Here is a 12,573-nt window from a genome sequence, read left to right as displayed (position 1 = left end):
CCCAGGTGAGGCCAATGCTCCTTGTGCATGGACCACACTGCGACCACAATGGTTCCACTGCTTGTGGGCAACAGCAGGCTTGAGGGATTCCGATTACGATACTATTCTCTCTCCTGCTAACAACCCAGTCGATTCTTCTAAATCTGTGGTTCTCAACTGCAGGCGACTGAGTCCCCCAAGGGACACTGGGCAATATCTGGAGACATTGCTTGGTTGTCACAACTGCAGGGGGAGAGGACCATCTCAGTGTTGGCAGGGGACCATCTCAGTGTTCATCAGCAAGGGACCCCCCGAGTCACTCCCAGATTGAAACGAAATGTATTCTCTGCTAACAAAGGCTAAGCACCTGAAAACTCAGAATAACTTTGCAAGAACTGTGCCTTTCTGAGAATAGTGAAAGGAAGACAATTCAAAACAAAAAGCCTAGGTCATAAGTAACAGACAATACAAGCTCTCTGGAGTGTTAGCCATAGATGTTCTAGGAAATAATCCATAATCAATACTCGCACAAGGCATTTCTCACTGTCAAAACATGGCAGTCTTGGATGAAATGTGCGAGCGTTCCAGTCCAATGGACATCACTATGCCTTTGGTGGGGAGACAGTTAAAAGATGTGACTTAGAAGACAGCACCAGACAGCAAAACTTTCCCACTGACAGAAGCAGGTGTGTGATGCCAGGAAAGGTAAATAGGCATCACCCCAAAGGCATGAAAGAGGAGCTCTGATCGGCTTCCGCTTTCCAGAGCCCAGAAAATCAGCCTGGGCACAACTAGATTACTGCCCAGTACCTGAAACGTCACCAGAGCTGCACATCTCAGGACAGCGAGTACACTTAAGAAGCCCCCTCCTGAAATGTGGAAAGCAGCCTTGAAATCATGATCATAAACAGCAGCTGAAAACCCAACATAACATTTGAGTGTGTGAGGCTGGGAATGAAGTTTCAGGGTAATGGGCGCCCGGGGACCTTTGAGTGTTGGCAGTAACTCATCACAGAGCTTTTGACGTGCTGGGAGAATAAACATTCCTGAACTGGGTCAGATTCCTGGTTCGTGTGGTGTTGCCCGTGTCAACCCCAAGGGGTAGAAGGATCCGGAAGGGTGTGGATGCTCCGTCTGACCTCAGTGTCAAAGCCAAGACACGTCCAAGTTTCTCTGACTAGCCATTCCCAACGCTGTCATTCACGAATTTGCCCAGACCCTTCTTAAATGACATTCATATATCCTGCCAGGACCACCTCTGGAGATAATGAGTTTTAGAAGATTATTACCTGCTGTGTTAAGCAGGACTGCCTTTCTTTGGTTACAAAAAGGAAAAAGAAGAATTAGGGGTGAAACAGCAGAGAGGTTAACGGTTGCTTTCATCAAGGGACAATCTTGTGTATGGAAAGTGGAATATTCAACAGCTTGGAACCACAAGGCATTTAAGTAGCAACCATGAACTTGGGATACTTAATGACTTCAAGTGTTTTGGTTGATGAAAGTCACTCAACATGTATTTATGAAAAATAAATAAAAAAGACTGGATGAAGGCATAATTTCTGTTATAAAGATAACTATGGCCTTCATAAGATGGGCCTCATAATGGACACACAGCATGGGCCGCATTGTACACTGACATGTATCCATGGGCAGAACAGTGGTTACACATGGAAACCCAAGAAGACTAAAACCTATAAACAGCCCGAAAGGAAAAGACTAGAACAAAATCTGAGAATTCTGACACGATACTAAAAATTCAAGGTTTACCAAAACACAAAATAAAGTTACTCAGGTAATTAATCTCCATTCACTGACTTACTTGAGTGAAGATATGTTGTTAGATATAATCAGCAAGTACATGTATAAAAAATTAACTGCTTATTCAAGAAGATTACAGAGATAAAAAGGCAAGGTGGGAAAAGATTAAGTGTTTGAACAGCAACTAAAAGAAACTGCATCAAATCTTTCTAAAAGCAAAAATGGAAGACTGCACTGAAAATATATTCTAATTAAAAGCTCTGAACCTTGGAGATTTGGGGGTTGAGGCCTAAAGATTAGGAAAATAAAACAATGTGACTAACCAGAAGAAAAAAGAAAATTTGCAAGACTGTTTTATGGAAATGCAGCCTACTTAAATGTATTTTGGCAGGTTAGAGAAACCATCAAAACGGCTTTCAACTAGAGGATACTAGATTTTTTAACTCAACTCACACATTTCAAATGAAGGTGCAAAAGGTTATAATTACAACATGATTCCAACTAGAAGCCTGGTTTTGACATCTAGAAATGGGTTCCATGTTCCCACCTCCCCTCATCACCAAAAGCAAAACACACACACTCAAACAGGCCAGCGGCTTTCCTACTGGCTCTAATCTATGCTAATCATTGAATCAGGTCACTAGAGCACATTCAATCAACAACACATCCAAGAATGAAAAAAGGTTGAAAACAAAAATTAGCAATTCGTAAAAAAACAAGCATTTTAGTTTTGTGGACAATTAGTCAGGTCTTTGTTTTCAATGGATGTAGTTTGCACTAATTGACTACAAAGTGATACATGAATGAATCCACTATGCATATACATTATAGATTTTACAAGCTTGTGAGCAAAGACAAAAAATTTAGAGGGAAACAAATGTACACAGCGAGGCATTCCATGGTTTTAGTACAGGCTTGGCCATTATTAGCAAAGCAACTGGGCGCTTTGCCTAACCTCTGTGTCCCTTCCCTAATCTGTGAATGAAATACCTAGGTCCACTTTTCCTCTGAGAAACTCGGTCAAACCAAGTGACAACCTTTCAACTCCTACTGTCTAACGTACTGAGGGATAATATTCTAAAGGCCATATAAACGCAGAGTTTGATAAATGACCCAGTTCTATGCAAACAATTTTAAAGTAGAATTATTACTCAAAGACAGCTACACTACATCATTAGCGTTTTCTATTCCTGTCGATGAGTAAAGCTCTTATTACACCATTTATGCCAGCTTCTGTGGGCCAGAATAACTGCAGACGTTTCTTAATCCCAACACCTGAACTGAAGGAACGGGGTTCTACTTACAGTTACGAATGTCATTCCAGTCGATTTTTGAGAAGAACGGATGGCAGCAAAGGCCTTCAAACTTCAGTCTCTCTTTCTGGCCACACAACAAACTTTGAATCAGATCCAGTAATTCGCTGCTAACTTTGGGGTCATCTGGAAACTTCAAAAACCGCTATTCCAAAAAATAAAATAATGATTTCCTTAGCAAATTCAGCTTCACGTGTCCCAAAGTGAAGAAAGTATTTCTCATATGTGCAAGTTTTTTTTTTTCCTGTTTTTTTTTTTTTTTAAAGAAAGAAGTTTCGTGCCCTCAAATTTGGACCAAAGGCATATTCCCAAAATAAATGGCCTGTTCACATCAATAGGCCTGGATCCTTTGCAAGGGTTCAATACTTCTCATGGCCTGACCCCTGCTCCCCTCTTCGTCTCATCTAGCTATACTCCCCATCTTGCTCTTTGCTGTCGAACAATGATGAGCTATTTAAAGCTCCCTGAACGAATCACGCTATTCTGTCTGCCTAGAACACCCTTGCCAACTCCAGCCCTTCTTCCCTGCCTACCTCTTCCACCCTGCCACTCCCTCCTGCGTGCTCCCTCTGCACTCTGCTTTCGCACATACACAACGTATTTTGATTTCTGTATGATGGTGGAGGAAGAAGGCAGAGAGCCTTCTCCTTCTCGCTCATCACTGTAAACCTGGCACCTAACAGAATCTCACTCATTGCTAATGAGTGAATTGCAATGAAGGAAATACATTAGCCCTAAGAAGCATCGAAGGGGAAACTTTAACTCAAAAGGAGACTCAAGAATAATATGCATGTATTAAGCAAATACAGTAGGTATTATACATATAAAAACATATATTAAGCATTCCAGAAAGATGAAATGGGGTGACATACAAAATCCTGTGAAATAAGTTCTCTTTTTCATTTTGGTGGACACTAAAACACATGTATTTATCATATCCTTAAGAAATGGACTTAATACAGTGGAAAATCTGTTATTAGAAATAAGTTTTAAATTCTACTTTATACATGTATTACTGTATTTCTAATTCATGTCCTCAATCATATTCCATAGCTGTTAGTACTAAGAAGCGGCATATAGCATAATATTAAGGGCATGAACTTCAAAACCAGACTGCCTGTGTTATTTTGGGCAAGTTACTTAACTACTCTGCGCTTTGGTTTCCTTGTCTATAAAATGAAAATAATAATATCTACCTCACAAGGCTGTTGGAGAATTTGCTGAATTAATAAACTATATTTCATCGATTCAAAGACTCCCATTTATTCACATTTAACAGCCCTGATGTCAAAATACATTTCATAATCAATCAAAGATCATAGATTTGTAGGCAGCAGTTTTTCTTTTTTAATGGCACATAAAATAATGGTGTAGGCTTACAATTAATTAGTGGCAGATGAAAGTCAATAAAATACAATTAACAAAGTGTTTAGAGCAGCGGTTGGCACAAAATCAGTGCTATGTGAGTCCTATCTACGACGGTTATTAACCAATACTGCAGGCTTATACTACAAACGTTCATTGGCACAACCTTTAAATGACATTTCTCAATATGACTTTGAAATCTACAAATGGCTGTTTACCTGGAAATTCATGATGTTATTAAAGGTTCTGGCTGAGGTTCCCTCAGTGAATGGGGACCTTCCATAAACCATCTCATAAGCAATAACTCCCACAGACCACCAGTCACAGTCTAGGCTGTAGACGCCTTTGCCATCCCCATTCATCACCGTCAGCACTTCTGGGGCCATGTAATCTGGGGTTCCAATCGGGAGTTTGGCATTCACCTGGAAACCCATAAATAAAATCAACACAGAAAACTTTCAATTATCCTCAAACAGACTGCCAACAGCCACATTGCAGATACGAGCTGATTTGCCACTGATTACTATTCTCCCAGACACTTAAACCTTCTGTCAAGTGGCACACTGTCAGGAAATGCAAATGTTTACTAATTAAAAAAAAAAAAAAAGCTCATAATATAATCCAAAGGCAAAGAAAGGAGAACGAGTTGTTGATATATACCTTTTGGTTACACAAATTAGAGTGGGGTGTATATTGGGAATGGAAGATCTCTCTTCTGCTTCACGTTCCTGATAGAACTCTTACTTATGAAAATAGCAAAATGGTAATAAGGCCTAAAGATGAGTCTGGAAGCTCAATCTACACATTACTGAAAAACTGGCAGCTAGCTGGCAACACACAATTACAAACATGTTATATCTCAAGTTTAAATATTTGGAATCAACATTCTGATGCTGACCCATCCACAAGGCAAGATATGATAAATAACTTTCGCCAGAGGTCAAATGTTAATGAGTTCATTTTCCTCACCCCCAAATCCTGTTCCTTGGTTCCCCCCCACCCTACCCTACCCCACTGTTCAGAAACTAGCGCCCTCCAATGCAATGGCACCCAAGCACCTGACCTGGGCAAAGGAAGATTACAACAACGTAGGAGGTCTTTTTATAAAGCTAAATATATTCCATTTAAAGAACTGTCCTTTTTGTGACACTTTGTCCTTCTGGCTTTTTTTGTGTGTGTTTCAATGTCCTTGTTTCTTGAAATGATGCTCATGATGGAAGTAGGTTTTCTGTCCCTCACCCCCATCCCTTCTTAGGCAACCTGTAAACTGGCAACCCTTTTGGTCTTCAAAATTGTGTTAAAAGTTTTATTGAGCCATGAAATTTGAGGTCTAAGGCTCACCTCTCTAACCTTCTTCTCCATAAAACAGAGAAGGCCTGCTGATAGTCATATACTGTGTCGACCAGTTGTCCAATAACCCTACATCTAAAAAGGCTTCTCTCAAATTGGCAGTTCCATGAGGCCAAAGGACTTTCTCCCCATTAAAGTGAGCTGAGAGATTTTATAGGTAAGGCAACACGTCTTTAATGCTGGGATTTATATCAAGAAAGTAAATATCCTTTGCTTTGATTTGACTGGGAATGGAGGGAAAGGGAATGTGTAGAGAGGGCACTAGAAGTCTCCTTTCCCCAGGGATGAAGAACCAAGCTCTCCCAGCCTGTAACTTGAACCCTATTCTTCTCCTGCCCCTCAAAGACCCATTATTATAGGAAATGAACTCATTCTCCCTACTCCCTCTTTTTACTGCCTCCCTCCAGCCCAACATTGGTTTTTCCAAACCCTAAACCCAGAAAGCAGTGTGATACTGTTATTCTTGACACCAGTCATCCATTGCTTTAGGCAATAGGATTTCCATGGCAAGTACCCATTTGGGAAAGCCAGATGATCACACCACCCAAGAAACCCCCAGGCCTGTGGTGATGGACAAAAGTGAAGAGAAAGGAGAAAATACTTGGTCTAAGACAGGGCACCTTACTTAAGCTTGAGGAACAAAAGTAGCTTAAGTCAAGAGGAAGCCTTGACGCTGGAAAGCCTGAGCCAAGACTTCCGTCTTTCAATGTGTGTGTAAATGTTAATGAGCTCTGCACGAAATGAGGATTAAACTACAGGGTTTTGGTAAAATCAGTATTTCAGTAATACTGACAATGAGAAATATCTTTTAAATATCAAAACATGAGAAGAAAAACTGTAATATCTTGATCAAACTTGGTATTGCTAATGCCACTGTATCACTGATGAACTGCTTGCCCTTTATGCCTAATTACCTTGCAGAACCATTAAATAATACACAATCCTCAAATATGCATCATTTGCTCTTATTGGGTTTTATTTTATCATCACACCAGGTGGTTGGGAATATTCAGTTATCGTTGTTTGTGACTCACAGGACGCGGTCACTTTCACAACCAAAGAGTTGAAAGGAACTTGATTTTGCCATGTTTATCGGCAGGACACAGCAAAGGGTATAAAGTGTCGATGCCTCGTTTCCAAACTCATGATTAGACATATTGAAGAGTCAGCTAACTTCCCAACTAATTCTTTCTCCATAATAGACATGTGATTATATACACTTGTCTCATCATTTTATAAATTTTAAGGAAAAATACCCCCTAGAGCTTGCTTTTTGTACATCTCCTACTGTAGTAATTAACTAAAACTTTTAATGACAATTAACGGTGACTAAGTTTCCATTAGCTACTGACCTCCAAGCACATTAAACCTGTTTAACATGCAATCTCCCACATTCCGATAAGGGTTTTGCAAGGTGCTTTCACTCTCCTGGAGGGCAATTCACAGCCAGCTAATCTGGGTGAGATATGAAAAGTGAAATCATGTACAGCATGCCTGCAGGACACCGTCTGACACAGCCCCAGTGTTACTAAACTTGGGTTCACTTTACTGTATCGACAAGTAAGAAACTACACCAGTTCAGGAGCAGACAATAAGAAAATGGCTAGGAGACAGAAGAGTCAGTCACATTTGGAGAGAGAGAGGATTGAAAAAAGGAAAGGATTAATCTACCAGATTCTTTTACAAGGAGAAAGCAGATGAGAAGTAAGAAAAACACTGTCTTCCTCCTCCCAATTCCCTTTCCATAAAAGGCTTAAATATAAAACTCTTTCAATCTAATTTTCCCCATCTAGCTGCCCAGGGCATAAACACACACCTGCAGAAGCAGGGGGGGCGGAAATTGGCTATGCTGTTCCTCTTGTGAAAAAGAAATAAAATCTTTTCACTCCTATATAAATCTCAGAAAGGGCTATCTCCTATGGGTTTCCAACTGCTAAATGGGGCTGATTATCACTTAACATGTTATAATGCTCTTTATTTATAATCTCCTTACAATTGTTTTTCAGGAGAGCTGAATGAGACAGGTTGGAAATGTTAGCTGTTTGCCATTCTTTGAGATTCTAATAAGGTGAAGTGGGTGATCTAAGTCACACAGCAGGTCAATGTCACATCTCAGCTCAGTACCCAAATCTCCAGGCAGTACAGGCCACCTGTGTTTACTGACAAAAAGATTCCAAAGCAATAGTCTGATTAAGCAGCTTGAAATAAAGACAATGGAAGATGGAAAACTCAAGAGACCTAAGATTCACAAATGTCCAAAATACATAGATAATATTTGGGAGTGGTAGGGAAAAGGATTAATTGTTTTGGGGTAACATACAGCAATGTGGATTCTATTTTATATAGTATATTTTGAGTACAAAAAAAAAAAATCAGAACCTACTTTAGGCCGGTAAAACATTGGATGTAAAGGAAACGCATTTTTAACCCACCACCACTGATCAAAAATACCAAAAAAAAAGATATTAATTCTACATCCATACTTGATCTAGCTTGCAGATTCTTGGTCTTCTGTAAGAAAAGGGCCTTTGCACTTAAAATAATGCCAAAAATTCCTTCTCTGCTGGACATGTTCTGGCCCTAAAAACAGAACGTTCTAGAGAAATGATTCTCTCTCCAAAGGAGAGGAGGTACAATATTCTCGAGTACATAGGACTGAGTGTCGTATCTCATTGACCAAAATAATCAGGGGTGAAGCGTGTTGAGCTGCAAATAAAACTGAGTGTTCTGGGAGGCACCCTGCCTGAAGTGAAGGTCGCTACAATTAGAAGACCTGAAAAGGGCAACCTGAAGCACTGAAAAAGAGAAATCTGAAATGAACGGGAGTCCTGTCTCTCCGCCAAGGGCTGTGAAGAGCGTGACTCCGAATGCAGAGATGGGGCCTTACTCTTAATTCCCATTTATGCTCCAAGCAGGGCCTTTGGATCTTAATCTAGCCTTCCAAGGTTTTCTTATTGCAATCGCATAGTGCGAGCTCTACTTAACTAGCTTCCGGATGCTTCTCAATCTATTGCAATCATTCTCAACCAGGGGTGCTTCTACCCCCCCCCCAGGACATTTGGCAATGTCTGGAGACATTTTCGGTTGTCACAACTGGAGGGGGAAGGTGCTATTGACATCTAGTGGATAGAGATCAGGGATGCAGCTAAACACCCTATAATACACAGGACAGCCAGCCCCACAACAAAGAATTAGCCAGACCAAAATGTCAGTGGTGCTATGGGCCTATGCTTCACTTATTATCAGGCTGTATACCCATGCTTCAATTTGTTTCTAGATGCATGAGTTTTGTTTTTTTAAGGTTTTCTTGGGGAAGGGGAACAGGACTTTATTGGGGAACAGTGTGTACTTCCAGGCCTTTTTTCCAAGTCAAGTTGTTGTCCTTTCAATCTTAGTTGTGGAGGGTGCCGTTCAGCTTCAAGTTGTTGTCCTTTCAGTCTTAGTTGTGGAGGGCGCAGCTCAGCTCCAGGTCCAGTTGCCGTTGCTAGTTGCAGGGGGTACAGCCCACCATCCCTTTAGGGAGTCGAACCTGCAACCTTGTGGTTGAAAGGACGCGCTCCAACCAACAGAGCCATCCGTAAGGCAGCTCAGCTCAGCTCAAGGTGCCGTTTTCAATCTTAGTTGCAGGGGGCGGAGCCTACCATCCCTTGCAGGACTCGAGGAATTGAACTGGCAACCTTGTGGTTGAGAGCCCACTGGCCCAAGTGGGAATCAAACCAGCAGCCTTCGAAGTTAGGAGCATGGAGCTCTAACCGCCTGAGCCACCGGGCTGGCCCCCTGCATGAGTTTTTTTAAGGTCACTAATGCAATGTATAAGTTTTTTAATCTTAGGTGATAAAACTTTGGCTTTAACTTTTTTTCTGTGCTTTATTCCAGTAAATTCAATATCTAAGTTTTCATGCCTATTTCCAAACTGTACATAATTTTTACAACATAAAATGCTTTCATTCTATGATTTAATTCTTAACTTAATGATCAAGTGGAATCGATTACAAAAACATCATCTGAAATAATACTCACCTTTCCTCTAAGGAATTTGAAAAAAAAGGCAATTTTGCATTTTGCCCTTACATAAAGGACTTAACTCTCACAGCTGGGGAATTTCAAAGAGAAGTTTCTCTAACCTCTTAATTTGTTCATTTTTACTAGAATCAGTATTTTTAGAGAAAGAACAAAAGGCCAAGTTCATAAAGTCACCAAGTGGTAAAGTTGTGAAATTAGTCTTAAAACCTAAGTTGATTTCCTCTTATATCTACCTTTTTTTTTTTTTTTTTGCGTAATTGACTTCAAAATTCACATTTTAGTATGTATCAACTATATTAGAAGATTTTTTTAATCTAATTTTTCTTTTTTAACTTTGTCATCTTTTTTCTAAAGTATTCTCATTTTTTTATCTTAATAGCTACCCTCTTGCCTTCCTACTTAGCACATGGAATATATTTTAATTTTTACTAAAATTCCAAGGACTTAGAATTGACCTTTTGAGCACTTGGTTCTTAACGCTTAAGGGTATTTGGTTCAAATGCTCTGGTGATTAATTTAAACTTTGCTGCACAGAAAACAGAGGATTTGAAATAAAGAGGGCTACATTTCATAAAAATATTTTAAGGTAAAAAAAACTAGTATTGGGACCGGCCCGGTGGCTCAGGCAGTTAGAGCTCCATGCTCCTAACTCCAAAGGCTGCCGGTTCGATTCCCAAATGGGCCAGTGGGCTCTCAACCACAAGGTTGCCAGTTCAATTCCTCGAGTCCCGCAAGGGATGGTGGGCTACGCCCCCTGCAACTAAGATTGAACATGGCACCTCAAGCTGAGCTTCCGGATGGCTCAGTTGGTTGGAGCACGTCCTCTCAACCACAAGGTTGCAGGTTCGACTCCCACAAGGGATGGTGGGCTGCGCCCCCTGCGACTAGAAAATGGCAACTGGACCTGGAGCTGAGCTGCGCCCTCCACAACTAAGACTGAAAGGACAACAACTTGAAGCTGAATGGCACCCTCTACAACTAAGATTGAAAGGACAACAACTGGACTTGGAAGAAAGGCCTGGAAATACACAGTTACCCAATAAAGTCCTGTTCCCCTTCCCCAATAAAATCTTAAAAGAAAAAAAACTAGTATTAACAGAAAACAGTTTATAACAGGCAAGAAAAATGAATGGAAAAACAAAATAAGCCATTTTCCTTTCTTTTTAACCAAACTTTAAGAATTTTCCTAAAAATGTCTTGTAGGGTATGAACAGTTATTATGTTATATATAAAAGAATGCCAAGGTCAAGTAAGTCTGGGAAATAGCTCTGTGTCCCCATACCCCTCAAGAAGTCATTTCATACACGCAGAAGTCTTCCAAAATGTCTCTCAGGTTTATCCCAGTATTTCCCAAACTTTTAAGGATTAGAGAACGCTTTTCACTACAGCTTTTATTAAGCTATCTTATTGCGTTTCGTTACCATCTTATTTGAGTTCATTTTAGCAGCTGATCCAAAATCCACTAGCTTGATGTGTCCTGTTCGATCAATGAGAATGTTCTCAGGCTTGATATCTCTGTAAGAAAATCAGGGCGACGAATTAGTGTTGTCTTCTCCATGCCAATCAGCGAGCAATTGCTAACCTAGGATATTGATTTTGTCAAAAAATTTTAGTATCTGTACTCTGCTAGACAGACCTCCCTATTGATGGACATAAATAATGAGCATACATTTTGCAAAACAAATTAAAAGAAAAAAAAAAGGAAGAATTAGAAGAAAGAAAATAAGGAAGGGAAGGAGGGAGGAAGGGAGGGGGGGAAGAAAGGAGGGAGGGAAGGAGTGGGAGAGGGAAAGGAAGAGAACAAATACATGTTATTAGATGAACTATTTCTCCTAGAAACATACATTTTACATTACAAAAACTAACACCAAAAGTTGCTATGGGACCTGGCCAGTATGCAGCTAGTCAATGGAAAAGCTGAGACTCTAGTCCAGGTTTTGTGATTCCTGGTCTAACTATCATTCCATCCCCACGACATTTTCAGATGCACATAAAACATTAGATGAGTGAGGATGTAAAGAAAACACTTGTCAACTGAGGATTTTGTGGAACACCTTTGTGAATTACTAACAGATGAGGTAAGAAGTACAACTCCATGGTATTCCAGTCCTATGTGGTCTTCCGGTTCCTTCTGCAAATCAAATTCCAGTTTTCTACCATTTAACTCAAAGCACCCATACAGGAGTCCCCCATCTATGAGCTACATTGACAGATCTTACTTGCAAATCTGAGAACGTTACAATTCTAGATCTACTTCCCTGTTGAATGGGTAAGCTGAAATGTCTGCTACTTTGGAAAATTTATTTTCAGCCAGTTATAGTTAAGACTGGCTAAAAAGTGGATGGATTGTTATTTTGATGCTGAAATCATCCATCCGTTTTATTGTTGGAACTCTTCGGTGATACCGAGAAATTCTCAGTACATGACCAGAGAGTCTCACTTACCGATGTACATATCCCATCTGATGAACACTGTGAATGGCCAAAATCAGTTCAGCTAAGTAAAACTGAATCAAATTTTCATCTAATTGGTCTTCATATCTATTCAAAAGTGACAGCAAGTCCCCTCCAGGCTGATATTCCATGACCTGTAGAGAATGCCAAAGTTATTAATTCTGCGCACACCCCCAAAAAGGAAATGTCTCAATTAGATCCTCAAACACTGCCTGACGTGTTATAATTACAATGTCTCTACAAAGTAATGAAGATGTGTGAAACATAGTGTAAATCACGTAGAATGAGCTCCCTGCCCTAGGGAAATGACATCCATTCCCCAAGAGATTCAA

General features: G+C 40.2%; 1 protein-coding gene across 18 annotated transcripts in view; it reads right to left on the bottom strand.

The window, feature by feature from the left end:
• The window catches only part of CIT (citron rho-interacting serine/threonine kinase), a 154,027-nt gene that overhangs the window by 107,591 nt on the left and 33,863 nt on the right, over positions 1 to 12,573 (bottom strand). For all 18 annotated transcript variants that reach the window (XM_019753968.3, XM_074321905.2, XM_074321908.2 and 15 more), the window contains 4 exons: positions 12,233 to 12,375; positions 11,210 to 11,303; positions 4,634 to 4,837; positions 3,042 to 3,195 (listed from right to left, as the gene is read on the bottom strand). In XM_019753968.3, coding sequence (XP_019609527.2) covers positions 3,042 to 3,195; positions 4,634 to 4,837; positions 11,210 to 11,303; positions 12,233 to 12,375 — 595 coding nt within the window. The remainder of the gene's footprint in view (positions 1 to 3,041; positions 3,196 to 4,633; positions 4,838 to 11,209; positions 11,304 to 12,232; positions 12,376 to 12,573) is intronic.

Source organism: Rhinolophus sinicus, chromosome 9 (genome assembly GCF_057876585.1).
Source record: "Rhinolophus sinicus isolate RSI-liver-muscle chromosome 9, RSI-T2T, whole genome shotgun sequence".
NCBI lineage: Eukaryota > Metazoa > Chordata > Mammalia > Chiroptera > Rhinolophidae > Rhinolophus > Rhinolophus sinicus.
The sequence above is the reverse complement of the archived record's forward strand: the minus strand, read 5'-3'. Positions and strand labels throughout refer to the sequence as shown.